The sequence below is a fragment of the Pelobates fuscus genome, chromosome 12, assembly GCF_036172605.1.
Source record: "Pelobates fuscus isolate aPelFus1 chromosome 12, aPelFus1.pri, whole genome shotgun sequence".
NCBI classification, from domain to species: domain Eukaryota; kingdom Metazoa; phylum Chordata; class Amphibia; order Anura; family Pelobatidae; genus Pelobates; species Pelobates fuscus.
The window spans coordinates 112,323,932-112,351,090 of NC_086328.1; the positions used below are offsets into that span (position 1 = coordinate 112,323,932).

The 27,159-nt window shown below is 42.6% G+C and overlaps 1 protein-coding gene across 1 annotated transcript in view; it reads right to left on the reverse strand.

Annotated features, from left to right (window-relative positions):
• The window catches only part of PTPN5 (protein tyrosine phosphatase non-receptor type 5), a 149,553-nt gene that overhangs the window by 42,617 nt on the left and 79,777 nt on the right, over positions 1-27,159 (reverse strand). The window contains exons 5-10 of the mRNA XM_063437423.1: positions 18,175-18,401; positions 14,197-14,383; positions 13,302-13,386; positions 12,564-12,646; positions 12,169-12,306; positions 9,378-9,488 (exon numbers count right to left, since the gene is read on the reverse strand). Coding sequence (XP_063293493.1) covers positions 9,378-9,488; positions 12,169-12,306; positions 12,564-12,646; positions 13,302-13,386; positions 14,197-14,383; positions 18,175-18,401 — 831 coding nt within the window. The remainder of the gene's footprint in view (positions 1-9,377; positions 9,489-12,168; positions 12,307-12,563; positions 12,647-13,301; positions 13,387-14,196; positions 14,384-18,174; positions 18,402-27,159) is intronic.

Below are 27,159 nucleotides of genomic sequence, written 5' to 3' on the forward strand. Positions count from 1 at the left end.
CCTGGGCTACCATACGGTCTCAAAGGCAACATAGGCCCAGCAAACCAATCTCGCAAATTTCAATGGAAAAGGGAAAGCCCTATACTTGACCCGTGTAAGTTTCCTCATAAAAGCTGTACATGGGGGGTACTGTGGTACTCCTGAGACATTGCTGAATACAAATATGTGTATTTTATTGCAGTAAAATCTAACAGTATTATGACATTCACAGTAAAAATGTAATGCAGAACTTGAAAAATAACACGTTTTCTTAATTTCTCATACTCTTTTCGATTTTTAATTTCTCATACTTTTAGATTTTATTCACATTCAATTATGTTTCATATATAAATATTTCATATGAAATGAAAGCCCTGTTTCTCCTGTACAAAATGATATATAATAAGTGTGCGTGCACTTAATATGAAAGAGGTGAATTATGGTTGAACAGACATATAGTGCAAATTCCAGGTTTTGTTAACGTTTTGTTTTGATCACAACTTGTACAATTGACTCAGTCCTTAAGGGGTTAATGTCAGTTCTGTGAATGTCTGGCATCTGTCGTCAGCATGGCCCTCCCTCTATGCCACTCATGTTCTCCCCTTGGAATGAGTTTTAGCTTTTTTATCATAAGATAGGAAAGGTTACTCAGAAAAAACAAGTGTTTTCTAAAAACACTTTTTTTTTTTTTGGAGTAACCCTTATATTTTCATGGCAGGTGTATTTTAACGATATTTAATGTACCACAAAACAATGAAGAGTTATAGTCTAGGTTATTGTCTCATACCCCCTCGGGTCATGACCACAAAATAGATTAATGTATAATATTAGTGGATTCTCCACTAACATATAACACTTTACTACATAACTGTTTACTACATTATTAAACTCTGCAACAAAACACTCTACTGCATTCTCATACTCTGTTACAAAACACTTTACTACATTCTCACACTCTACTACATAACTCTTTACTACATTCCCATACTCTACTACATAACTCTTTACTACATTCTCATACTATGCAACAAAACACTTTACTACATTCTCACACTCTACTACATAACTCTTTACTACATTCTCATACTCTGCAACAAAACACTTTACTACATTCTCATACTCTACTACATAACTCTATACTACATTCTCATACTCTAATACATAACTCTTTACTACATTCTCATACTCTGCAACAAAACACTTTACTACATTCTCATACTCTACTACATAACTCTATACTACATTCTCACACTCTACTACATAATTCCTTACTACATTCTCATACTGTGCAACAAAACACTTTACTACATTCTCATACTCTGTGACAAAACACTTTACTACATTCTCATACTCTACTACATAACTCTTTACTACATTCTCATACTCTGTGACAAAACACTTTACTACATACTCATACTCTACTACATAACTCTTTACTACATTCTCATACTCTACTACATAACACTTTACTACATAACTCTTTACTACATTCTCATACTCTAATACATAACTCTTTACTACATTCTCATACTCTACTACATAACACTTTACTACATAACTCTTTACTACATTCCCATACTCTACTACATAACACTTTACTACATTCTCATACTCTGCAACAAAACACTTTACTACATTCTCACACTCTACTACATAACTCTATACTACATTCTCATACTCTAATACATAACTCTTTACTACATTCTCATACTCTGCAACAAAACACTTTACTACATTCTCATACTCTACTACATAACTCTATACTACATTCTCACACTCTACTACACAATTCCTTACTACATTCTCATACTCTGCAACAAAACACTTTACTACATTTTCATACTCTGTGACAAAATACTTTACTACATTCTCACACTCTACTACATAACTCTTTACTACATTCTCATACTCTACTACATAACTCTTTACTACATTCTCATACTCTGCAACAAAACACTTTACTACATTCTCACACTCTACTACATAACTCTTTACTACATTCTCATACTCTGCAACAAAACACTTTACTACATTCTCATACTCTACTACATAACTCTATACTACATTCTCACACTCTACTACATAATTCCTTACTACATTCTCATACTCTGCAACAAAACACTTTACTACATTCTCATACTCTGTGACAAAACACTTTACTACATTCTCATACTCTGTGACAAAACACTTTACTACATTCTCATACTCTACTACATAACTCTTTACTACATTCTCATACTCTACTACATAACTCTTTACTACATTCTCATACTCTGTGACAAAACACTTTACTACATACTCATACTCTACTACATAACTCTTTACTACATTCTCATACTCTACTACATAACACTTTACTACATAACTCTTTACTACATTCCCATACTCTACTACGTAACACTTTACTACATAACTCTTTACTACATTCCCATACTCTACTACATAACACTTTACTACATTCTCATACTCTGCGACAAAAGACTTTACTACATTCTCATACTCTACTACATAACTCTTTACTAAATTTTCATACTCTACTACATTCTCATACTCGACTACTACATGTCAGGATCGGGACAGGGATCCAACACGCAGAGTACAAAGAGTGGAAAGGTACGTATACCGGGCCTTAGAATGGCCGGACTAACGTACCGAGAGTAATAGAGAATAGTCAGAGACAAGCCGAGGTCGAGGGAACGGGAAGACAGATAAGCGAGAGACAAGCCGGGTCAAGGGAGAACAGAGAAGCAGGGAAGTACAACAAGCCGAGTCAAAACCAAATAGAGCAAACTAGAATACCAGAGCACTGAGTGACTAGACAAGCTAGAACCACGACAGGGCAATGAGCTGAAGAGAGAAGTAAGCTTAAATACCCTGGCTCTGGATGGTAAGCACGCCTCTGACAAGTGCCGATTGGATATCGGACACTTGAGTGACAGGTCGCTCGTGATAGCGTCATGACGTCACGTATTGAGCGTCCTGCTAGAAAAGGACGTGGATTCCTCGCGGCCGGTGTTTAAGTGGCTGGATGAACCGCGAGGAACGGAGGAAACAGCTCGCCTGGACGGATAAACCATCAAGTCTCTACCTCCCTTAGAGGTAGAGGCCTCAGGTACCCTGACAGTACCCCCCCTCTCAGATACGCCCACCGGGCGGAAGGAACCGGGGCGAGATGGGAAGCGGAGGTGAAATGCTCTGCGAAGGCGAGAAGCATGAACGTCCTCCTGAGGTACCCAACTCCTCTCCTCAGGACCATATCCCCTCCAGTTGACCAGATATTGCAATTTTCCCCTTGAAATTCTGGAATCAACGATGGAGCTGACCTCGTACTCCTCCCGACCCTCCACCTGAACAGGACGAGGCGAGGAGACCTTAGAGGAGAATTTGTTGCAAATAAGGGGTTTCAACAAGGAAACATGAAAAGAGTTAGGAATGCGTAAGGCAGGTGGCAGAGCAAGGCGATACGCAACCGGATTGATACGAGTGAGAACCCTGTAAGGGCCTATGTAGCGAGGAGCAAATTTCATAGATGGAACTTTTAGTCGAATATTCTTAGTACTTAACCATACCCTATCCCCAGGAACAAAAACAGGAGCCGCTCTTCTATGCTTGTCAGCGTGTTTCTTGAACAACGAGGAACTATGTAACAGAATTTGCCGAGTCTGATCCCATAATTTCTTCAGGTTGGCGACATGATCATCAACCGACGGTATCCCCTGAGAAGAGGAAACCGAAGGAAAAATCGAAGGATGAAAGCCATAGTTCATGAAGAAAGGGCTAGAGCGAGTTGAATCGCAAACAAGGTTATTGTGTGCGAACTCCGCCCAAGGAATCAGACCGACCCAATCGTCCTGGTGTTCGGAAACAAAGCAACGCAGATACTGTTCGATCTTTTGATTGGTACGTTCAGCAGCTCCGTTAGACTGAGGGTGATAGGCCGAGGAGAAGTTCAATTTGATGCCCATTTGAGAACAAAAGGATCTCCAGAAACGTGAGACAAATTGAGAGCCTCTATCAGAAACAATCTCAGAAGGAATCCCATGTAGGCGAAAAACCTCTCTTGCAAAAATCTCCGCCAATTCAGGAGAAGTCGGAAGTTTAGGTAATGGCACGAAATGGGCCATCTTAGTAAATCTATCCACCACCGTGAGAATAACAGTCTGTCTCTTGGAAGCAGGCAAATCAACGATAAAGTCTATGGACAAACAGGACCAAGGTTTCTCAGGAATGTCCAAGGGGTGTAAGAGGCCACATGGAGATGCATGAGGTAGTTTAGTCTTGGCACAAGTTTCACAAGCTGCGACGAACTCCTCAATATCTTTTCGAAGTGAAGACCACCAGAAATCCTTGGATATCAAAGAGTATGTCTTGCGAATACCAGAATGACCAGCTATTTTACTTTCGTGAAAACATTGTAAGAGCTCCAGTTGAAGTTCAGGAGGAACAAAGTTTCTTCCCTCAGGAGTGTTTCCGGGAGCTAGATGTTGTGACTTCAAGATCTGGTCAAGTAGCGGAGAATGAATTTTGAGACTGGTATTAGCAATAATATTGCATTTGGGTACAATGGAGGACATAAGTGGTTCAACTGAAGCAGAGGGCTCATATTGGCGAGATAGCGCATCGGCTTTAGAATTCTTTGACCCAGGTCTGTAAGTCAGAACGTAATTGAAATGGGTAAGAAACAACGACCAACGAGCCTGCCTGGAGGACAACCGCTTAGCCTCTCCGATATAAGACAAATTTTTGTGGTCAGTTAGAATGGTAACAGGATGTAATGTACCTTCCAATAAATGTCTCCACTCTTTCAAAGCCTTGATAACCGCTAGTAATTCTCTGTCACCAATGTCATATCTGCTTTCAGTACCGGTCAATTTTTTAGAGAAAAATCCACATGGATGTAATGGTTTATCAACCCCCAACCTTTGAGATAGGACAGCACCTAAACCAGTCTCTGATGCGTCTACCTCAAGTAGAAAAGGCAGAGAAGTGTCGGGGTGAACTAAAATTGGAGCGGAAGCGAAAAGCTCCTTGAGAGTTTTGAACGCAAGGAGAGCTTCAGTAGTCCAATTCTTAGTATCAGCCCCCTGTTTGGTCATATTAGTGATAGGTGCGATAATGGAAGAATAGCCCTTAATAAAGCGCCTATAATAATTAGAAAAACCAATAAATCTCTGTACGGCTTTAAGACCTTTGGGTAAAGGCCACTCTAGAATGGATTGGAGCTTATCCGGATCCATCTTAAATCCCTCCCCAGAGATCACATAGCCGAGAAAGGTTACCTGGGTTTGATCAAAGCTACATTTCTCCAACTTACAGTACAAGCCATGCTGGAGAAGCTTGTGCAAAACCCTCCTGACTTGCTTGTGATGAGTCTCAATCTCACTAGAATGAATGAGTATATCATCTAGGTATACAATGACGCACTCTTGCTGAAATTCCCTAAGAACCTCATTTATCAGATCCTGGAATACAGCTGGCGCATTGCATAACCCAAAAGGCATAACAGTGTATTCATAGTGACCATATCGAGTATTGAATGCCGTCATCCACTCATGTCCCTGCTGGATTCTCACCAAGTTATATGCCCCTCTGAGGTCTAACTTGGTGAAAATTGTAGAGCCCTTCAAACGATCGAAGAGTTCGGTGATCAAGGGAATCGGGTAGGCATTTTTAATGGTTATCTTATTCAAGCCTCGATAATCAATACAAGGTCTCAAAGAACCATCTTTCTTTTTAACAAAAAAAAATCCAGCCCCGGCAGGGGAGGAGGACCTCCTGATGAATCCCTTGTCTAAATTCTCGTGAATATACTCCTCTAGAACTGAGTTCTCTTTTGTAGATAATGGATATACATGACCTCTGGGAGGCATGGTACCAGGGAGTAGGTTAATTTTGCAATCAAAAGACCTGTGAGGAGGTAAGGTATCGGCTTTCTTTTTGTCAAATACTGCCTTTAAATCTAGATACTGAGGCGGAATTTGTGTCTCTGTAGGATTGTCAGAGGTAGTCGATGTGTTAGTTAATCCGAGAGGTAAGACCTTCCGCAAGCATTTTTCTTGACAATTCTCTCCCCACGAAACTATCTCCCCTGACTCCCAATTAATAATAGGGTTGTGTCTCCTCAACCAGGAGTACCCCAGGACTATGGGAATAGACGGAGAAGAAATGAGCATTAAGGATATATCCTCTTTATGTAGGATGCCAACAGTTAAGTTAATCGGTATGGTCTCATGGAAAATAACAGGCTCAAGTAACGGTCTACCATCGATGGCCTCAACAGCCAGTGGTGTCTCTTTTAACTGGGATGGAATAGCATGCTTGGCAACAAAACCCTGATCTATAAAGCTCTCAGCAGCTCCAGAATCGATTAGTGCCATAGTCTTTACTACTCCCTTCTCCCACCTCAAAGAAACGGGTAACAGAAGCCTGAACTCTTTGTAGTTGTGAATAGAGGACAAAGTAGAAACACCCAAGGCCTGTCCTCTAGAGAAACTTAGGTGCGAGCGTTTCCCGAACGATTAGGACAATTTAGGCGTAAATGTCCTCTGACTCCACAATACATACATAAACCCTCCCTTCTTCTGTACTGTCTCTCTCTCTCTGTGAGATGAGTACTGCCTATCTGCATAGGTTCAGAAATACGTAAGTCCTCGAACTCAGAATTTTGAAAGGTAGGTGCTAGTTTAAAGGAGGGTCTACGGGTCCTATCTCGAGTGTTCTGCCTCTCTCTTATGCGTTCATCAATACGAGATATAAAAGAAATTAAATCCTCCAAATTCTCAGGGAGTTCTCTAGTAGCGACCTCGTCAAGAATTACATCTGATAGCCCATTCAGAAACACATCTATATAAGCCTGTTCGTTCCACTTAACTTCTGCCGCCAAGGACCTGAACTCTAGTGCATAGTCCACAAGTGTTCGATTGTCCTGTCTAAGGCGCAACAGTAATCTAGCTGCATTGACCTTTCTACCAGGAGGGTCAAAAGTTCTTCTAAACGCAGCTACAAAGGCATTATAATTATAGACTAGTGGATTATCATTCTCCCATAAAGGATTGGCCCATCTCAGAGCTTTCTCAATGAGTAAAGTAATAACAAATCCAACCTTCGCTCTATCTGTAGGATAAGATCGAGGTTGTAATTCGAAATGGATGCTAATCTGGTTCAGAAAACCCCGGCACTTCTCCGGTGACCCGCCATAACGTACTGGTGGGGTAATACGGGAAGAAGCACCTACAGTGGCTACCTCTAGACCTGAGACTGCAGGAGAAATAGAAGGAGTACGTGTCTCCTCAGGTGGGTTACTAGCACGAGACAAAAGTGCCTGTAGTGCTAGAGCCATCTGATCCATCCTATGCTCCATGGCGTCAAACCTGGGATCAGAAGAACCAAGCTGACTGTTTGTACCTGCAGGATCCATTGGCCCTGTCGTAATGTCAGGATCGGGACAGGGATCCAACACGCAGAGTACAAAGAGTGGAAAGGTACGTATACCGGGCCTTAGAATGGCCGGACTAACGTACCGAGAGTAATAGAGAATAGTCAGAGACAAGCCGAGGTCGAGGGAACGGGAAGACAGATAAGCGAGAGACAAGCCGGGTCAAGGGAGAACAGAGAAGCAGGGAAGTACAACAAGCCGAGTCAAAACCAAATAGAGCAAACTAGAATACCAGAGCACTGAGTGACTAGACAAGCTAGAACCACGACAGGGCAATGAGCTGAAGAGAGAAGTAAGCTTAAATACCCTGGCTCTGGATGGTAAGCACGCCTCTGACAAGTGCCGATTGGATATCGGACACTTGAGTGACAGGTCGCTCGTGATAGCGTCATGACGTCACGTATTGAGCGTCCTGCTAGAAAAGGACGTGGATTCCTCGCGGCCGGTGTTTAAGTGGCTGGATGAACCGCGAGGAACGGAGGAAACAGCTCGCCTGGACGGATAAACCATCAAGTCTCTACCTCCCTTAGAGGTAGAGGCCTCAGGTACCCTGACACTACATAACTATTTACTACATTCTCATACTCTGCGACAAAACACTTTACTACATTCTCATACACTACTACATAACATTTTACTACATTCTAAAACTCTACTTAATAACTCTTTACTACATTCTCATACTCTATTACATAACACTTTACTACATTCTCATACTCTACTACATAACTCTTTACTACATTCCCCTACTCTACTACATAACTCTTTACTACATTCCCCTACTCTACTACATAACTCTTTACTACATTCCCCTACTCTACTACATAACTTTTTACTACATTCCCCTACTCTACTACATAACTCTTTACTACATTCCCCTACTCTACTACATAACTCTTTACTACATTCCCCTACTCTACTACATAACTCTTTACTACATTCCCCTACTCTACTACATAACACTTTACTACATTCTCATACTCCACTACATAACACTTTACTACCAAGCAGCTTGTCCATGCCCTAATAATCTCTTGCATGGATTATTGTAACCCTCTCCTAATTGGTCTTCTCAGAAGCTGTACTGCCCCGTTACAGTCTGTAATAAATGCTGCCGCCAGACTGATTTTCCTCTCCAGTCACTTCTCTCACACCTCACCCATCTATCAGTCCTTACATTGGTTTCCTGCATCCTATAGGAGTAAATTCAAAGTACTAATTTATACCTATAAACCATTGAACAATTCTAGCTGCTCTTATACCTCGTCACTGATACCCCTTTTTGGTCTTTCCGCTCTGCCCATGACCTTCTGCTGTTGGCTGCTTGCACCCATAAGGCCAACTCACGCCTGCAGGACTTCTCTTAGGCGGCTCACATCCTATGGAACAGCCTGCCTACCACCATCAAACTCTCCCCATGTCTTCAATCGTTTAAGAAGTGCCTTAAAACCCATCTCTTTAGGAACGCTTATGGCCTCCCAGAGTAACCTCTACCTCCCATACCTGTCTCTTGCTCTCTCCTAAAGGGCAGCACTCTACTCTCTCCTCCAGCTCTGCTTTACTCCCACCTCCTATAGACTGTAAGCTCGTTTGGAATATGTTGGTGCTATATAAATAGCAGTAATAATAATAATAATACGTTCTCATTCTCTACTATATAACCCTTTACGACATTCCTTTCAAGAAAGCTGCCTAGGCGCTGGTTCGAACAGCTTTTATAGCCAGCAATGTTGGTTTGCATGAATCCAGCACCATCTAAATGTGTGTCTGCGCACAAGGGGAAACTACCCAACATTTTGGGCAGCAGCTGAACCGTAAAGATTGTCGGAGGAATCAGGGTGGCATCATCCAACAGGAACGAGAAGGTGAGCTGGAAGGATGCAGGAAGGTGTCCAGGGTTCCTTATTGTAGACAATAAACTAATCTCATGGACATATACATGTAGTACTTATACAAAACTAACCTTTAATGTAATCAGTCTTAGTACATAGGCCTCTTCCTGTATGATGTGGTTAACAGTGACGTGAATTCCATCATAGACAGATTCTTTTTCTGGCCAATATTCTGTACATTTCTAAAAGAAAACACAAAAGTCAGTAAAGATTGCTGCATTATTTTATATTTTCAGGAAATTGTATCCTTTATATTGGAGGGAGGTATAATAGTAGGGCAAATGGTCCGGATCACTAATCACGGATAGACTTCAGTTCTGGGTAAGGGACCAGAAATATATTTGTCACAAAAAAAACATACCATTTATTTAAAAGCCCAGGTCTGTGTATACCACACGAGAGCACAATAAGCAGCAAAGCAAGACATCTGAGAAAGCACAGGAAAAAAAAGAGCTACTTTACAAATGCTGCCAGTCTTGGATTCAATTTATCATAGCCAACCTTGTGGCCAAATGTGAAATGACATGTAGAATAGCTTACGAATTAGGTGATCCAAACCCTTAAATCATATAGGGTTATTTACTAAAGTTAGAATTCAAGGTGAATTCAAAATGAATATCATATTTTTTTTGGGGGGGGAGGGGGAAATTTGCAGGATCAATTCCCAGCAGGGTTGACTCAGCCCTTCATCCTTCCTAGGTAGATAAAATGAGTACCATTAAATTAGCCAATAATAACATCTTCTAGATAGATGTTGGGCAAAAGTAACATCCCGAGGACTTGCTTGGAAACCAGAACAATCTGAATGTACCTTTCCTGGTTAATACCTTGTTATTAGTATTAAGGCCAGAGTAGTTGAATGGAAAGCATAGTTAACATATAGCAGTTTTCTAGTTTGGCTACTTTAACCTTACATTGTAAAAGAACACTATAGTCACCTAAATTACTTTAGCTAAATAAAGCAGTTTTAGTGTATAGATCATTCCCTTGCAATTTCACTACACAATTCACTGTAATTTAGGAGTTAAATTACTTTGTTTCTGTTTATGCAGCCCTAGCCACACCTCCCCTGGTTATGATTGACAGAGCCTGCATGGAAAAAAAAAATGGTTTCACTTTCAAACAGATGTAATTTACCTTAAATAATTGTATCTCAATCTCTAAATTGAACTTTAATCACATACAGGAGGCTCTTGCAGGGTCTAGCAAGCTATTAACATAGCAGGGGATAAGAAAATCTTAATTAAACAGAACTTGCAATAAAGAAAGTCTAAATAGGGCTCTATTTACAGGAAGTGTTTATGGAAGGCTGTGCAAGTCACATGCAGGGAGGTGTGACTAGGGTTCATCAACAATAATATTTACTTGCCACTGTAAAATCTTTTAATTAACACAAACTGATTTCCCTTATATTAGCCTGTATGTAATAAGCTTTTTAAATGATTCAGAACAGTTGGGAAAACTTTCAAAACTGTTTATCTACAAAAATTCCCATAGACTTTATTGATGACTTCTGTAGATAAATACTTTGGAATAAAATTTCTAACAGTATTGAATCATTCGGAAAACTTTTTTAATCAAGGCCTTTGTGCCCTAATTGTCTATAATTATATTTATATAAAGTATTATGGAATTAATTATTCAGACATATTTCAAATAAAAGCAATTCGTAATTTTTTCATTTTGTATAGAACCATTTGCAGTATCAGAATAGATTCTAAAAAGTAAACTGTGAGAGACGAGACATATATTGTTACTGTTTATGAAGTCGTTAATTAACTCTTTCTTTCAGCATCATATATAATTTTACACTCAAAAAGTTGTGATTTAATCATTTGTTTCCCCAATAAAAGTTTTGTTTAATAAAGTACTCCGATAAGTTGTCTACTGCAGCATTACTTACCCGGTCGGGGTCCTCTGTGCAAGGAAAAGAAAAAAGATACAAGCATCTTTCGCCTAGTGCGAGGTGCATTCGCACAGACTGCCCCTTAAAGGGGAAAACGCTGCTCGCCGTCAAAGAGTGTTTTTAAAGAGTAAATGGACGCAACTGGACCCTAATTGGTACACGTTAGTCCTGCGCCCCCATTCACATACGGTTTTGGGACGCAGGCATGACATGGACCAATAACAAAGTACCACTTAACATTTAAACCCATCTATTTGCTTTGCCCTATTGTGGTTTCTGCTCTTTAGTGTGTTCCTTGATTCCTTGTGTAATATTCTGGAATTGACCTTGGCTTTGATACTTATCCTGCATTTATCTATAACCCTTTTCTGTGTTGTTTGCCTGTTTGATTACAGTGTACCTGACTCTGGCTAGTTCTCATTCTCTCTGTCACCCTGACCTCGGGTTGTATCTTGACTGTGCTTTTATCTCTGTCTAATGTTGTGTGTCCAGCCATTCCAAGGCCCAGTTATACGTTATTTCCTTGTTTCGACCATTGCTGTCATAAACCCTGCGGGTGGGTTTTTTTTTACCTTGTGACACCTACTCTTGCAATATTTTATTCTTCACACTGATGGCTTCTCTACAGATCAGTGTGCCGGGTACGATAGAACCATAAAATCTGCAGTTTATCTAGTGGTTTTTGTTGTTGTCTAAAATCCTGTTTGTCTAAGCTGCTAATTAATAAGCATAATAGCAAGCTAAAGAAAACAGATCAGATCCAGTCTATGACACACAACTACTTGGCTTAATCCTCTCATGAGATGTTTTTATTTTTTATTTAAAGGGAAACTCTCTGCCATTTAGTCTTGCATTTAAAATTTTAGGTCAATATCTGCCAAAGACAAACATTAAATACATGGGCTTTTCTGGAAGATATGTAAAATAAGTAGATTTGCTATCAGCAGTATTCTTACTTCATTGACTTCCTCTATGTTGGTGATCATCACAATAATAGGAGATCGTTGTTGCCAAACCATCTTCCAAAAATCAGTGACGGTATTGACTGTAGGCCCCTGAGTTGCAATATACGTTTTTTCCACTTCTCCATATCCCTGGGACAGAGAGACGAATACAGTCAACAGGGATCAATGCAATGCTGGCCAACTTTGGATAAGCTCAAATGAGTTAATATTTTGAAAAATATTTTTTAGATTTTTTGACAAAGTGATATATTTTTTTATGTATGATTTTTGATATTTTAATATTTTAAAAAACAAAATTTAAAAAATGAATTAAAAAATATTAAATAATTTGAAAAGTTTATTCACAAATATTAAAGTGTTAGTAGAGTTAGTGAGGTTTAACGTACCCGTATGTAGTTGGCATTGATATAAGCGCTAAGTGGATCATCTTCCTGACCAGGTGTCTTAAGGCACACTCTGGTTTGAGGGTCTGCAAAATATAACAGAGAGAGAACATAAAACACATGCTGCAATTTTAAACAACTTTTCCAAATGATCAAAATCTGTTAGAAAACCGTTTCGAATAATTGATCTACAGAAGTAACCATTAAAATCTACGGGAATTGTTGTAGATAAATAATTTGAAACATTTTTCAAACAAATTGTGATCAATTGAAAATCTTATCCAAACATATTGCAACGACACCATTCTAAGTAAAAATGCACGTCTAATGTATGATGCACAATACACAATAAAACATTAAGTCCATAATTCCTCCCATATATACAAAACAATAAAATATTATGTCTTAGCAATCTTTTGTAACAAATCAAGTTAACACACTTTCCCGAGTTTAATTCTTGAGAATCAACAAACAGCAATGAATCCAATGTGATTTATTGAAATTACACAACTTTACATACAGTGAACAATATTTTGACCCTTAGAGATCTTTTTTTTAAGATTTTGAAACCAGAGAGGGTCAAAACATTGAACAAAATTAAGTAATATCTAATTGAGTTTGCAGAATGCCCAGGAATAGCGCGGAAAGCAAAAGAGTAGAACAATCATGCCAAAATAAACTACAATTTTATAATAGAAAATATAAGTTTTTTCTTTTTAAAATCACTGACGTGAGTCTTACTTGGTAGTATTGTTTTGTATCTGTTTTTTCTTACTAAACCCAATATTTCGTATTCTTTTGGATCCACAAAATTCATTGGTATTTCCTAGGGAAAGAAAAAAAGTGTTTTTATAACTTCTGATGTTTATTATTAAATTGTTAAACAAATTTACAAAAACATTCTATTGTAATAATTTTGTGATAAAAAAGAAAAAAGTTTACAAAAGTTTCTGTTTCATGGGGGAAGCACAAAGCTTCCTTCCGATTCGGAGATTCATCATTCAGATATTATGAGGTCTATTTGTCAAACAGAGAGTTTAATGAGCTGACAGCCAACTTTTAAAGTGTTGTCCAAAGTAGGTAAAATTGAAAAGATCTTTTCAAATGATTATTGATGGTAAAAAATGTTGATTGATGGATAGGGAATAGTCGCTAAATTTTGATTTTATCAAGTGAGAAGTGAGCAATACAAGGAAAAAAGGAGGAGCCGTAGAAAATCTATATTTGACTATTAAATATTTAATAAATATATATATTGTTTTAACTGCTCCTCCCATTTTTTCCTTTATTAGTTACTTTTTTTTACTTGGTCTGTGAATCAAATGACTTGAAATTGCTCCTTGACGTGTATTGCAAAATATATACATAATGTTATATTATGTACCTATTTTGTAGCACTCTGATTGGCTCATTGATGCAATTTGTTCTTCTGATTCGATTCCGAAACTCTGCTGAAGTGAACTATGATTTGGCCAAAATTCAAGTGTCCCGAAAAATATTCTATTTTCAGGAAAACTGTTTGGCAGAGCCAAATTTTCTCAATGTGCTCAAGTCTGGAAGCACTTATCAACTGCTAGTAAAAACAAAAAGGCAGAGCCTAATACTATAAAAACAAAAAAAACTCAACAAAACTCACAAAAAATTCCTTCTGGAGAGCGAATGAATCCAGAGCTCTCTCATGCAATTCCTCCTCTGTTAGGACATTGCTTGCTGTTTCAAGGTATTCCCGGGCTGACTGCTCTCTGGGAGACATGATGTGAGCGTAGGGTTCTGTGCATCCAGGGGTACACATATCTAGGGTCAAGGAGACATTGGACCCACGTCTGTATGATAAGAAAGAATATAGACATATCCAAAGTAGATTAATCCTTTCATTCATTTCAACTGGCCCTATTTTTTTAGTATTCGTTATCATAAATTTGCAACAAATATTTTCAGATGATTTATATATACAAATTACCGTATATACTCGAGTATAAGCCGAGTTTTTCAGCACATTTTTGTGCTGAAAAACCCCAACTCGACTTATACTCGAGTCAATGTCTGTATTATGGCAATTTACTGATCTGAGTGTATAATCTGGCCAAGTATCACTTGGTAGAATTAGATTGCCACCGTGGTAAAGATTTGACCGGCCGGACAGGAGGGAACAGCCCAAAAAAGTTCCAGGGAAATAGGTGCCCTGGCCGGTCTCTGTTCTGGGGTTCTTGTGCGAAAACCACGCAAGAGAATTTCTTGATTTCAGGGAACAAATGCTCCCCCCTGTTGGTAGTTCCCATCTCCCGAATGTTGTTTGCACAGTTGGTTGGGAAATAGAACGGGTAGCGTGCAAGTACTGTCACTGTTCTGCCGACCACATGCATTTGCTTTTACGAAAGGGGGCCAGGCCACCCAGGAGAAGCATTCATGAATTACTTCCCTTGCATTTTTGCACTTAAGTTTCAAGGTGAGAACATTCTAATGAGGTACCAGGGTGTCCTCGTTCCTACTCCTACTCCTACTCTTCGTTCGGGAGTAGAATGTAAAGTATTCGGATACCATAACTCCCGAACGGATAAAAGGTAAAATATGCAAAATTAGTCGTATGTTCCGCCACACTGCCTATCCTCCCTAATACACAAATATGTCCTGTCTAGGCCCATATACTCTGCCGAAGACCTACGTCTATTCTCTGTTCGTACTCCTACCTGTGATGCTCACCTTAAAGACTTCTCTAGGGCTGCACCATTCCTATGGAACGCCCTTCCCCTCTCTGTTATACTCTCACCCAATCTCCATTCCTTCAAAAAAAATCTTTGAAAACTTCTTCAGGAAAGCGTATCAATTAAACTGTGAACAGCCTTGTCTCCCCACACCATGATTCCTCTCCTGCAACTGTCATAAAAGAACCACTAAGCCCTCAGTGAATACTATCCTAACAACCTACTTTTCGAACCCTACCCTTACCTTTTGTGTCACTATACCCCACTCCCTCTAGCATGTAAGCTCATTGAGCAGGGCTCTCAATCCCTCTGTTCCTGTGTGTCGAACTCGTCTGGTTACAAATACGTGTTTGTTAGTTCACCCATTGTACAGCACTGTGGAATTTGTTGGTGCTTTATAAATAATAATAATATGGGGACCCATGTATCATCATGTAAAAGAAGTGGCATGCTTATAAAACTATTTGCTAGCGTAGAAAAATTATCTAAATATTGTTCAGTAGGAAGCCTTAATCTGGATATATTTATTTTTGGAGATTGTTTGTTAATACTTTCATGTCTATATGTTAGTCCTGTACTTTTCTATATATAGAGTAATGGTTTTAGTACTCATTTGCTATGTCAATATTGAGGCGCAAATTATTTAGCAATTGATTGATGGTGGGTTTTACATGAAAAGTGCTTAACTATAATAATTTTTTTTTACCATGAATATTTCCGGACAACAAGCCACCACAAACACCACAGTGCACTACCCATGTCAGGAGTGCCCTGCCAAATCGTATGAGCCCTCACTCGGATTTCCAAACGACCAGGAGCTCTGGGTACAGCACTGAGGCCTATGAGCTTTGAAGCTGGGGAGAGGTGGCCACTCTCCCCGTTCTCCTGCTAGCTGTGTGATATCTCGAACCTCCTACCCTCCTCCCCCCTTTGGACCGGCGGGGGTTATCCCCGTCCCCACTTGACTGTCGCATATAACTAAAGCCGTCCCTCGATCCCTCGGTCTGTGAGATCTGTGGCACACAACTCGTGACAGGCACTCAAGATGGCGGCTGCCACCTCACTTGGCGCGCAGGGCCTGCATTTGTCCCATCAGAACTCCTTGGATCGCATCTTGCTGAGACTAGATGAGGTGCTCCAAGACTTCTGGCTGAAGTTTCAAAATCATGCACAAGCTATTCCATATCAGTCGCTGGAAGGAACCATGGAAAGCATGACAGAGGGAGAGAGTTGGGTCTCTACGGATGCCTGTACGGGGAAGGGACTTACTCACCCTGTTGTCTGCATGCCTAAGCTGAGAATCTCCTGAGGCACTGCCCCAATGTATCAGCCATGCAGGCGGAGGATCACCTGTCGTAAACGGCATCCCTCACTTCGAACCTCTACTTGTTCCAAACAGGGGATGGACTCAGACCAAGGGAACACCCAGGCTCCAGTGCTGCCGACTTCCACACAGGCATGGGACTCGTGAAGAGCCCTGACCAGCAGTGCTTTCTCGAATTTACCCATGGAATACCCTCAAATTGTGACACCTCTACATTACCTCCATGCAGGTCCCAGTCACAGCCCAGCAATGGGAATCTGGTGATGGTGACTCTTGTTAGCTATGGGCCCACTGTTGTTATTATTTTCGACATGCTGGCTTATTTTATGTTAGTTCTTTCATACGAGGCATTATTGCTAGGATGCTCAGTCAAAGTGGAATCTTTATTTTAGTCTTTCATATCACTATTGGTTAAAGCTGGCTGAGAAGCCTTACTACCAAGCTAGATATGTTTTAAACCCAGTGATTATACCAATGCCTTTCAATTATGGAGTAATCAATACTCCATAAGTTAAGTCTGCCACAGCTACTGTTCTGCCTGCCTACTAGACTAACTTGCTAGATACTTATTTTGTATATTTTACTTAACTAAAAATGGTGGCGTTATTGAATGCCATGATATTGTTTACTCTGTATTTTTCATTAGCTTGTACCTGCTGTTGTGGCAACACATGCCTGTTTGTAACTCTAAGCACTGCAAAAATAAAGAATGACAAAAATAAATAAAAATAATGTCTGGATATGGACATAAGATGCGCATACAGTAAGTATAGTTAAACAGGACATCTGAGCAATACAATGCATTGCAGGCTAATCTCGCTGTCAATGTGCTCACTGTGTTCAGAGCTTACCTCCCCTCTCCTTCTTGGCTGCCGGAATGCAGAATTTTGAGCTACAAAAGTAGCCGAGTGTTAGATAGGAAAGATAGGAATAAATAAAAAATGCTATCTATAGTTTCTCTACAGAGAAACAACAGTACAAAATGGCAGAGCAATTTGTTCCTCTGCAAAACTAAAATAACAGTTGGACTTTATGAGCTTAATTTAATTTTGCTTTGCAATGACCTGCAAACTTTGTTTATTACTGGCATATATTATTTATTACTGCCATTTATAAAGCACCAACATATTCCGCAGCGTTGTACAATTAGGGGAGAACATACAATGTACACAGACAAATACAAAAGGTAAAGAGAGATCTAGCCACTAGATAACCCATGAGCTTACAGTCTAAAGGATATAATGCGGTTTTGAACAAAAGATTGCAGGGGAATTTGGAAGTGATGGCTAAAAGAAGTTAACAGAGAGGGTGGTTGCGTCTATACATCTATAGATTTGCTGTCATGTTCTATTGCACAATAAGTAGATAACGTTCTATTTTTTATACCTGACGCAGTATTAATAAGAATAGCATGAGCATTTTAGGAATCAACCCCCTTTCAAAAGAGAATGAAGTTGACAGTAAGGAAATGAAAATAAACAATAAAAGAATTTTCAATTTAGTGCAGAAAGCCAAGTATGGGAACATGCAAGATTTTTTCAAAGGGTTTTTTTCTGTAAGCGTTGAACTGCACGTCAAAGTAACTTACCTCTCCTGCAGCCCCACGGGTTTGACAGACAGGGTCCCTAGATCGATATCCCCTCTGATATCCATTAAGCAGTCAAAAACAGGAGTGTCTGGAACTGGGTCAAAGTCTAAAAACTCCTCTGTTTTGTCGTCGGTCCATTCAGAGTACGTGAAAGATGGTTGGCGGCTCACTGACTGGCGACGATCCTCCGAGAGGACTGGCTCACTGTGGGATCTCAGATACCATATCTACAATTAAAAGTTAAAAACTGAAATCCAATGTTGACCTTGTCTGGCAGAGGACAAGCCTGCTTTTGGACTTTGGACAGAACAGGAAAGATCTACGCTCCACAACAACAACAACACGAGCGTTCGTGCATGCATCAAACAGACATACACTCACATTCCCATTGTTAGCTTCTTTTTAGCCTTGTAGGAAGAGATGTGTTTAATTTAACGTGGCTGACTGCCTCATCTAGAACACAGTGGAAACATTCAGTTCTTGTTGTTTTTCACATTACAGAGTAACGTGAAATCCTTTTGTTGCAGGTAAAATAATCGCAGAGTAGATAATGATAAAAAAAAAAAAAATCAAATGTGTTTGATAAAAGCTGACTTGTATGATTCTACCTCTCTGCTTCCACAACACAAAGTATTTTAATTGAATCAATTTGCTAATTCATTTTATAATTGGGGAAAAAATAAGTAAACAAAAAACAAAATGCCAATTGACAGCACGGTTTCTTTTAATTTTTCTTGTTAAGCTGACGTATAAGCACTATTGGGGGATTGTTTCAAAACAATCTTGAAAGAATTTTTGGTATGAAACATCACATAAATTGCGCTTTCTCCATTGTCTATTTCTTTTCAGTTACTGGATGTTTATCAAACTAAAATTCACTTTGAATTCTCATTTTAGTAAATAACGCTGATAATATTTATTCTGTGTTGTTAGATAGTGAAACTTAAGGGACACTATAGGCACCCAGACCACTTTAGTTCACTTTTACTTTCCCAAGTCCCTTAACCCTGAGCAGGTAATTATTGCAGTTTTTAAGAAACTGCAATAATTACCTGCTAGGGGTAACTCTACCTGTAGTGGCTGTCTATCAGACAGCCACTAGGTGGACTTCAGAGTTGTTAGGTGACTATTAAATAATGCTTTCCTATGGGGATATGCGAGTGCAGTCGTTGCAGTGCTTGTGCATTAGGTCTTCCTTGCCAGGTGATGTTGGTGGGGAAAGAGAGAAGGCGGACCCAACCAAGCACAGAGGGTCTTCGGCACTAGACCCAGGTAAGTCACCATAGGGGGAAGCTATAGTGCCAAGAAAATGAGTTTGTTTTCCCGGCTCTATAGTTTCCTTTTAGCTATGGAACTTCCAAAGCATTTCAGAACATGTACAGCAAAGGCAACAGTTAAATGAAATGTAACCATCTTGCTCTTAAAGGAACACTATAGTCACCTAAATTACTTTAGCTAAATAAAGCAGTTTTAGTGTATAGATCATTTCCCTGCAATTTCACTGCTCAATTCACTGTCATTTAGGAGTTAAATCACTTTGTTTCTGTTTATGCAGCCCTAGCCACACCTCCCCTGGCTATGATTGACAGAGCCTGCATGGAAAAAAACTAAACTGGTTTCACTTTCAAACAGATGTAATTTACCTTAAATAATTGTATCTCAGTCTCTAAATTGAACTTTAATCACATACAGGAGGCTCTTGCAGGGTCTAGCAAGCTATTAACATAGCAAGGGATAAGAAAATCTTAATTAAACAGAACTTGCAATTAAGAAAGCCTTAATAGGGCTCTCTTTACAGGAAGTGTTTATGGAAGGCTGTGCAAGTCACATGCAGGGAGGTGTGACTAGGGTTCATAAACAAAGGGATTTAACTCCTAAATGGCAGAGGATTGAGCAGCGAGGCTGCAGGGGCATGTTCTATACACCAAAACTGCTTCATTAAGCTAAAGTTGTTCAGGTGACTATAGTGTCCCTTTAAGAAAACAGCCTTGTAAAATGTCAAACTGCATTTTTTGTGTGTGCTTGTGCTATTAATTTGTTTATTTATATATTGTTTATAGTGGCGCCACTACTGAGAGATGCATGTTCTGGATGCGCCCCACCAATTCCCTTTCTTCTTTGTTCTTAAAGGAGCACTTTAATGTTAGGAATACAAGGATGTATTCCTAACACTAACAAGTTACATAGCCCCCGTGCCCCCCCTCCCCCCGAGCATTGTAAAGGGTTAAATTAACCTTTATTTGCTTCCATGATTACAGTGCCAAGAACCCTAAGCGCTTGGTCACGATCTGCTTCTTCCAACTTCATTCAGTGGGGGACCTAATGCACATTAGCCACGAGCACATTAGATATTCTTTGTAAGAAAGCATTGGCTCAATGCTTTCATATGGGGTTTTCTCTAGCACTGGACAGGGATGTATCTATCGCGAGGCAATCAAGGCATTTGCCTTGGGCGGCAATTTCCAGGAAGCAGCAATTAACGCCGCCCCAAAATGCCAAGGCTAATGCCTTTTATTTGCCTCATTTAATGGGGGCCCAAGAGCTGGCCAGCTGGTAAGCTGGCCATCTTTGGGCTCCCCTGGGGCAGACGGTCAGTTGTTTCCCGGGCGGGCAGCGAGGGAGCACTTTCACCTGAGCTCTCTCTGTTCAGCTGCCTCGCGCGACCCGCAGTGATGTCAGGAGCCGGAATATGATGTCAGTCCGGCTCCCAGCATCACTCTGTGGCGTGCAAGGGAGCTGAGCAGAGAGATCACAGCTCCCTCGCTAAAAACATAGAGCGTCCGCCCGCCTGCACCTTTGGCCACCTTCTTGCCCAGCAGGCCGACCAGCAGCCCCACTGGACTCCAGGTGAAAAATCCACCCAGTTATCCCAAAAGTAGGGAAGCTGGGTGGATTTAAATTAAAAATAATAATAATAATTGTGAGTGTTGGGGGAAAATGTGTGTGTTTGTCAATGAATGTGACTGTGTGTGTGTCAATGAATGTGAGGAAGTGAGTGAGTGTGTGTCAGTGAATGTGAGTGAGTGAGTGTGTGTGTGTCAGTGAATGTGAGTGTGTGTCAGTGAATGTGAGTGAGTGTGAGTGAGTGTGTGTGTCTGTCAGTGAGTGTGTGTGTTTCAGTTAATGTGCGTGTGTCTGTCTGTCAGTGAGTGTGAGTGTTCAATGAATGTGTGTGTCTGAGTGATTGTGCGTGTCTTTCAGTAAGTATATGTGTCTGTCAGTGAGTGTATGAATCTGTCAGCGAGTGTATGCATCTGTCAGTGTGTGTCTAAATGATTGTATGTGTCAGATTGTGTCAAATCAGTGAGTGTATGTGTGTGTATGTCAGTGTATCTGAGAGTGTGTGCTGGTCCGTGAGTGTGTGTCTGTCTTGTCTGGTAGACAACCACTGAAGGCAGTTTTTGTACTGCAATGTACTAACTGTACATTGCAGTTTCTCTAAATCTACAATGTTTTGCAATGCAGGACTAAGGGGGATTGACACTGCACCCAAATCACTTCAATGAGATGAAGTGGTCTCAATGCCTATAGTGTCCCTTTAAGACAATACCACACCTGCCGGAAACTTGCTGATCTATCCAGTGTGTTTTTTTTAAATAATAATGTTGTCAATTTGCTAATTTGCTAGTTTGTTATTCATCTTTACTAAGGCAAAACTTAAACAAATGCTAAATGTGACAGACCCATCCGTATGGACTAAACCTACTGGGTTCGTCTGATTTGCCCAGTACTTATGATCCCTGGGAGATAATGCGAAGGATTGGTACTTTTTGTAAATGACACTTCAAACACAGTCGAAGCTGTCGAAGTTACCGAAGTCGTCGAAGGGGCCGGCATCGGACAAAGGACCACGTGGCGGCGGCCATTTTAACTTCGAACACGCCGACCCGTATTATCAACGGCACTTCGACACTTCGACTAAAATCGAAGTACCGACTCCACTCCGAACGGGACTTAACCATTTTTATGCTAGAAAGTGACCGACCGCACAGCCCGAATCCAGGGAACTATTTTGGGCAAGAAAAGGTGCTTGCGGTCGGTCATAAAAGGACTTCCGGCTAACTTTTTATTTACTGAAGGGATTGGTATGATTTTTGAGAGTGTTTATGTTTAAAGTATGCTGAGTCTGAATATGTGATTTTTATGTGAATATGATATATGGATTTAAAGTTATGAAAGGGGTGTAAAAGTATATTTCAAACTGTATGTATAATGGGATTATGTGTCACACCAAGGGGAGGGGATGTGTGGGATGTAACATCTATGCCATTGGTTATTTTATGCCTCCCCCTGGGTGTGGCCTGTATGTGTGAAATGGAAATAAAAGGCAGGCTGGATGAACCAGTCCTCAGTTCATGTTTTACCCTCATAATGGAGCTTGGTCTCGTTATTGGGGGAACCGGGATTACTAGTGACTAAGGACTGCTTATGGAGATTGTATGCTGCTTAGGTCCTATTACTGTTCGGCTGAAAGGGGCGATACGTACGATCGGAGCTCGGAAGACGGTACCGTAACAACTGGTGGCAAGCGACGGGATGATCCTCAACGCCCAAAGAGACCACTACGACCAGGAGTAAATGGAACTACAATACCAAAACCTGAGAAGAGCTACCCTAAAAGACTTATTAGAACAAAGAGGCGGACAGGCCAGTAACCTCAAGAAGAGGGACATTTTTGCTTTATTGCTGGAAATGGATGGAGTATCAGCGGCAGAGGGAACCAATGGACCCAGCCCAGACGACAGAACCCCCGAGGAGGCAAGATTTGACCGGGCGGTAAGAATTAGGCTGGCCCATTATGGCCCCAACCCCTCTGCAGAGATTATCACCCAGGTTCAAGCCGCTGTGGAGGCCAACCTGCTACGCCAAAACGGTACTGCAGCAGCCCCAGTCACAGCAAACCCGGGGGACAAAAAGAAAGTGCCATTTGCAGCATTTAAAGCCTTCAGTGAGACAGAAGGAGAGATTGATGGGTACCTTGCTGATTTTGAACGGCAATGTGCCCTGCACAAGGTACCCCTGGAAGACTGGGTTGCTATACTGTCCGGCAAGTTATCCGGCCGGGCCAACGATGCTTTTCGGGCCATTCCTGATGAGGAGATCGGGGATTATGTGACCGTCAGGGAAGCTTTACTTGCCCGGTATGCCGTTACACCCGAGGCATACCGGAGGAGATTCCGAGACACTGCTAAAACCACTGGGGACTCATACGTTGAATGGGCATGTAAGGTACATCGCACAGCTGCCCACTGGATGGCAGGGTGCCAGGCGGTGTCAGGAGAATAGGTGCTGCAGATGTTTTTATTGGAACATTGCTTCGATAAATTGCCAACAGGGGTCAGAGAGTGGGTAAGGGACCGTAAACCCTCCACTCTGCATGAGGCAGCTCGCCTGGCAGATGAGTATACCGATGCCCGCAGACTGGACAATTCCATCAGCAAGGCTCCCGCCAGAGTGGAATATAAACCAGCAACTACCACTTATCAGCCTCCCATGAATCGACCATCCGCACCCCCTCCGTCTGCCCAGTACCAACGTCCACCCCGGTTTAACTCCCGAGAGTACTCCCAACCCAGTCGGTGCTACCTGTGCAATCAGATAGGGCACAAACGACCGGAGTGCCCGATGAACACTGCAAACCAGAGCCAGTCCTGGAGGAGACCCGCTGGAGCCCCTCCCCGAGCTCCTCTCCCAGCAGCCCACTGTGTAGGGGAAGAGGAATGCTGGGGCATCTTACATGAGGCAGACCCCATTCAGGCTGCCCACCAGGACAACCGACAACACCACCGACAAAATGTAAAAGTCGACGGAAAGGAGGTCAGTGGTCTACGAGACACTGGTGCAACCCTGACTTTGCTCCAGAAGCACCTGGTGTCCGAAGCTCAACATACCGGGGATACCGTGGCAGTACGAGTAGCCGGGGGTGCAGTATTTCGCCTACCCGTTGCCCGGGTACATTTGGATTGGGGAGTGGGCGCTAGACACGTGAATGTGGGGGTCATTAAGGATTTACCCGCTGATGTTCTCCTTGGCAATGACTTGGCTCCCCTTGTTTCAGCCTACGCCCCCATGGGTCCCGCTGCAGTGGACGCTGTCACGACCCGTGCCCAGACCCGTGCCGCCGAGGCCGGCCCACCTGCTGCTGAGACCCAGGTAAGACTCTCTACCCCGACTTGTACCTTAGACCAGGCCCCGTTAGGCTGGGATACCCCAGAGATGTACGGGAAAGAAACTAGGGAAGACCCGACATTAGCGACGTACAGGGCCAGGGCCGACGCTGGGGAAGAAGGAGTAGATGGGGAACACTACGAGTGGGTGGGGGATAGGCTGTACAGGATCCCGAAACCGTCCCAGAAACCGAATACCCCTCCGCAGAAACGACAACTAGTAGTACCTGCAAAGTATCGGCAGGAGATTCTGCGGATTGGGCATGATGTGCCGTTAGCGGGTCATCTAGGTTCCCACCGCACAGCTCATAGAATCACCCAAAACTTTTTCTGGCCTAATTTTAACCGAGATGTGCGGATGTATTGTAGCACGTGCGACACCTGTCAACGGGTAGGTAAGCGGGGAGATCATCCCAAAGCTAGGCTTCAGCCGATGCCTATCATTGGAGAACCCTTTTCCCGCATAGCCGTTGACATTGTGGGTCCACTGGCCAGGGCTAGTCCATCCGGTAAGAAATATATTCTTACTGTGGTAGACTACGCCACACGTTACCCAGAGGCAGTAGCGCTGTCTAATATAGAGGCAGAGACGGTTGCTGATGCCCTGGTTAAAATTTTTACTAGGGTCGGGTTCCCTCAGGAGATCCTCTCTGATCAGGGAACTCAGTTTACCGCTGTGCTCACCCAGCAGCTGTGGAAGGTGTGTGGCATCAAACCGCTACTTAGTTCACCATATCATCCACAGACTAACGGTCTCTGCGAGCGATTTAATGGCACCCTCAAACAGATGCTGAGGACCTTTACTGACACTTGCAGGGACTGGGAGCGATTCCTGCCTCATCTGCTATTTGCATACAGAGAGGTGCCTCAGGAATCTACTGGGTTCTCCCCCTTTGAGTTACTCTATGGGAGAAGGGTTCGTGGACCCCTAGATCTCATTAGAGGACACTGGGAGGGGGAGACGGAGCAAGAAGGAACCCCCATAGTGCCATATGTTCTGGAACTCCGGGACCGCATGGAGAAACTATCCCTGATGGTAAGGGAAAATCTCCGGGCAGCCCAGGGGAGACAGAAACGATGGTACGATCGGGGTGCCCGACAGCGGGTCTTCCAGGTTGGGCAGAAGGTTCTAGTGCTCAAACCTGTGAAGGCAAACAAGATGCAAGCATCTTGGCAGGGCCCGTATAAGGTGTTAGCTCAGGTGTGTGATACTACCTACCTTATAGCCAGCTGTTCAGATGAAAGGGTTCAGCGATCCTTTCATGTGAACATGCTCAAGGAGTATCAGGAGCGACCAGAGGATGTTGCGGCAGTTTGTGCCCCAGCTACTGACGACCCAGAGAACTTACCCTTACCTGACCTGTTAGAAAAAGATCCCCAGACCGACCTTACCAGCCTTGTGCAGCTAGGAGACCGACTAAACCCGGCCGAGAAGGAACAGGCAAGGCAGCTTCTGTGGGAGAAGCAGGCGACGTTCTCCCAAGAACCCGGGTACACTACCCTAGCTGTGCACAAGGTCGAGACACCCGGACAGAACCCCTTACGACAACCCCCATACCGTATCCCTGAAGCAGTCCGGGAAGGAATGCGGAAGGAGATACAGGAGATGACCCGGCTGGGGGTTATTGAGCACTCAGATAGTCCGTGGGCTTCGCCTGTAGTCCTAGTGCCTAAGAAAGATGGGACCACCCGGTTTTGTGTGGATTACAGGCGGCTCAACGAGCGGACTACCACTGACGCCTACCCGATGCCCCGGGTAGACGAGTTATTAGACCGCATTGCCAGGGGGCGCTATCTGACCACCATTGACCTATGTAAAGGGTACTGGCAGATCCCCCTGGCCGAGGATGCTATCCCCAAGTCGGCATTCGTCACCCCGTTTGGCCTATACCAGTTCAAGGTTATGCCATTCGGGATGAAGAATGCTCCGGCTACCTTCCAACGTATGGTGGATAGGCTCCTCGATGGCTTCCAGGGATTTGCATGTGCATACCTGGACGACATCGCGGTCTACAGTGAGTCCTGGGAAGACCACCTAGTACACGTGGGGGTAGTGCTGGATAAGATTCGGGCCGCCGGCCTGACTCTGAAACCGGACAAGTGCCATTTAGGCATGGCAGAAGTGCAGTACTTGGGTCACAGGGTAGGATGCGGGAGAACCAGCTAAGGTAGAGGCAGTAGCTAACTGGCCCACACCTATCACCAAGACCCAAGTGCTAGCCTTCCTAGGGACGGCAGGGTATTATCGGCGTTTTGTCCCCGACTACAGCACGATTGCCAAGCCCCTGACTGACCTGACTAAAAAGAACCTACCTAGGCAGGTCCTGTGGTCTCCAGCTTGTGAAGCCGCGTTTCAGGCCCTGAAGCAGGCTCTTGTGAATGCACCTGTCCTGGCTGCCCCAGTCCCTAACAAACGTTTTCTTGTCCACACAGATGCTTCCATGTATGGACTGGGGGCTGTGCTGAGCCAGGTCGGGGAGGATGGAGGGGAGCACCCTGTCGCATATCTCAGCAGAAAGTTACTACCTCGAGAAGTGAGTTATGCGGCAGTGGAGAAAGAGTGTTTAGCCCTGGTCTGGGCACTGAAGAAACTGAGCCCTTATTTATACGGACAAGAATTTTCTCTCGTAACAGACCACAACCCCCTTGTCTGGCTTAACCGTGTCTCAGGAGACAATGGCAGGCTGCTGAGGTGGAGTTTGGCATTGCAGCCTTATAATTTCACCATCAGCTACCGACCCGGTAAGCAGAATGGGAATGCGGATGGGTTATCCCGGCAAACAGACATCCCTATTTCTTCTCAGTCCGGTCATCCCCA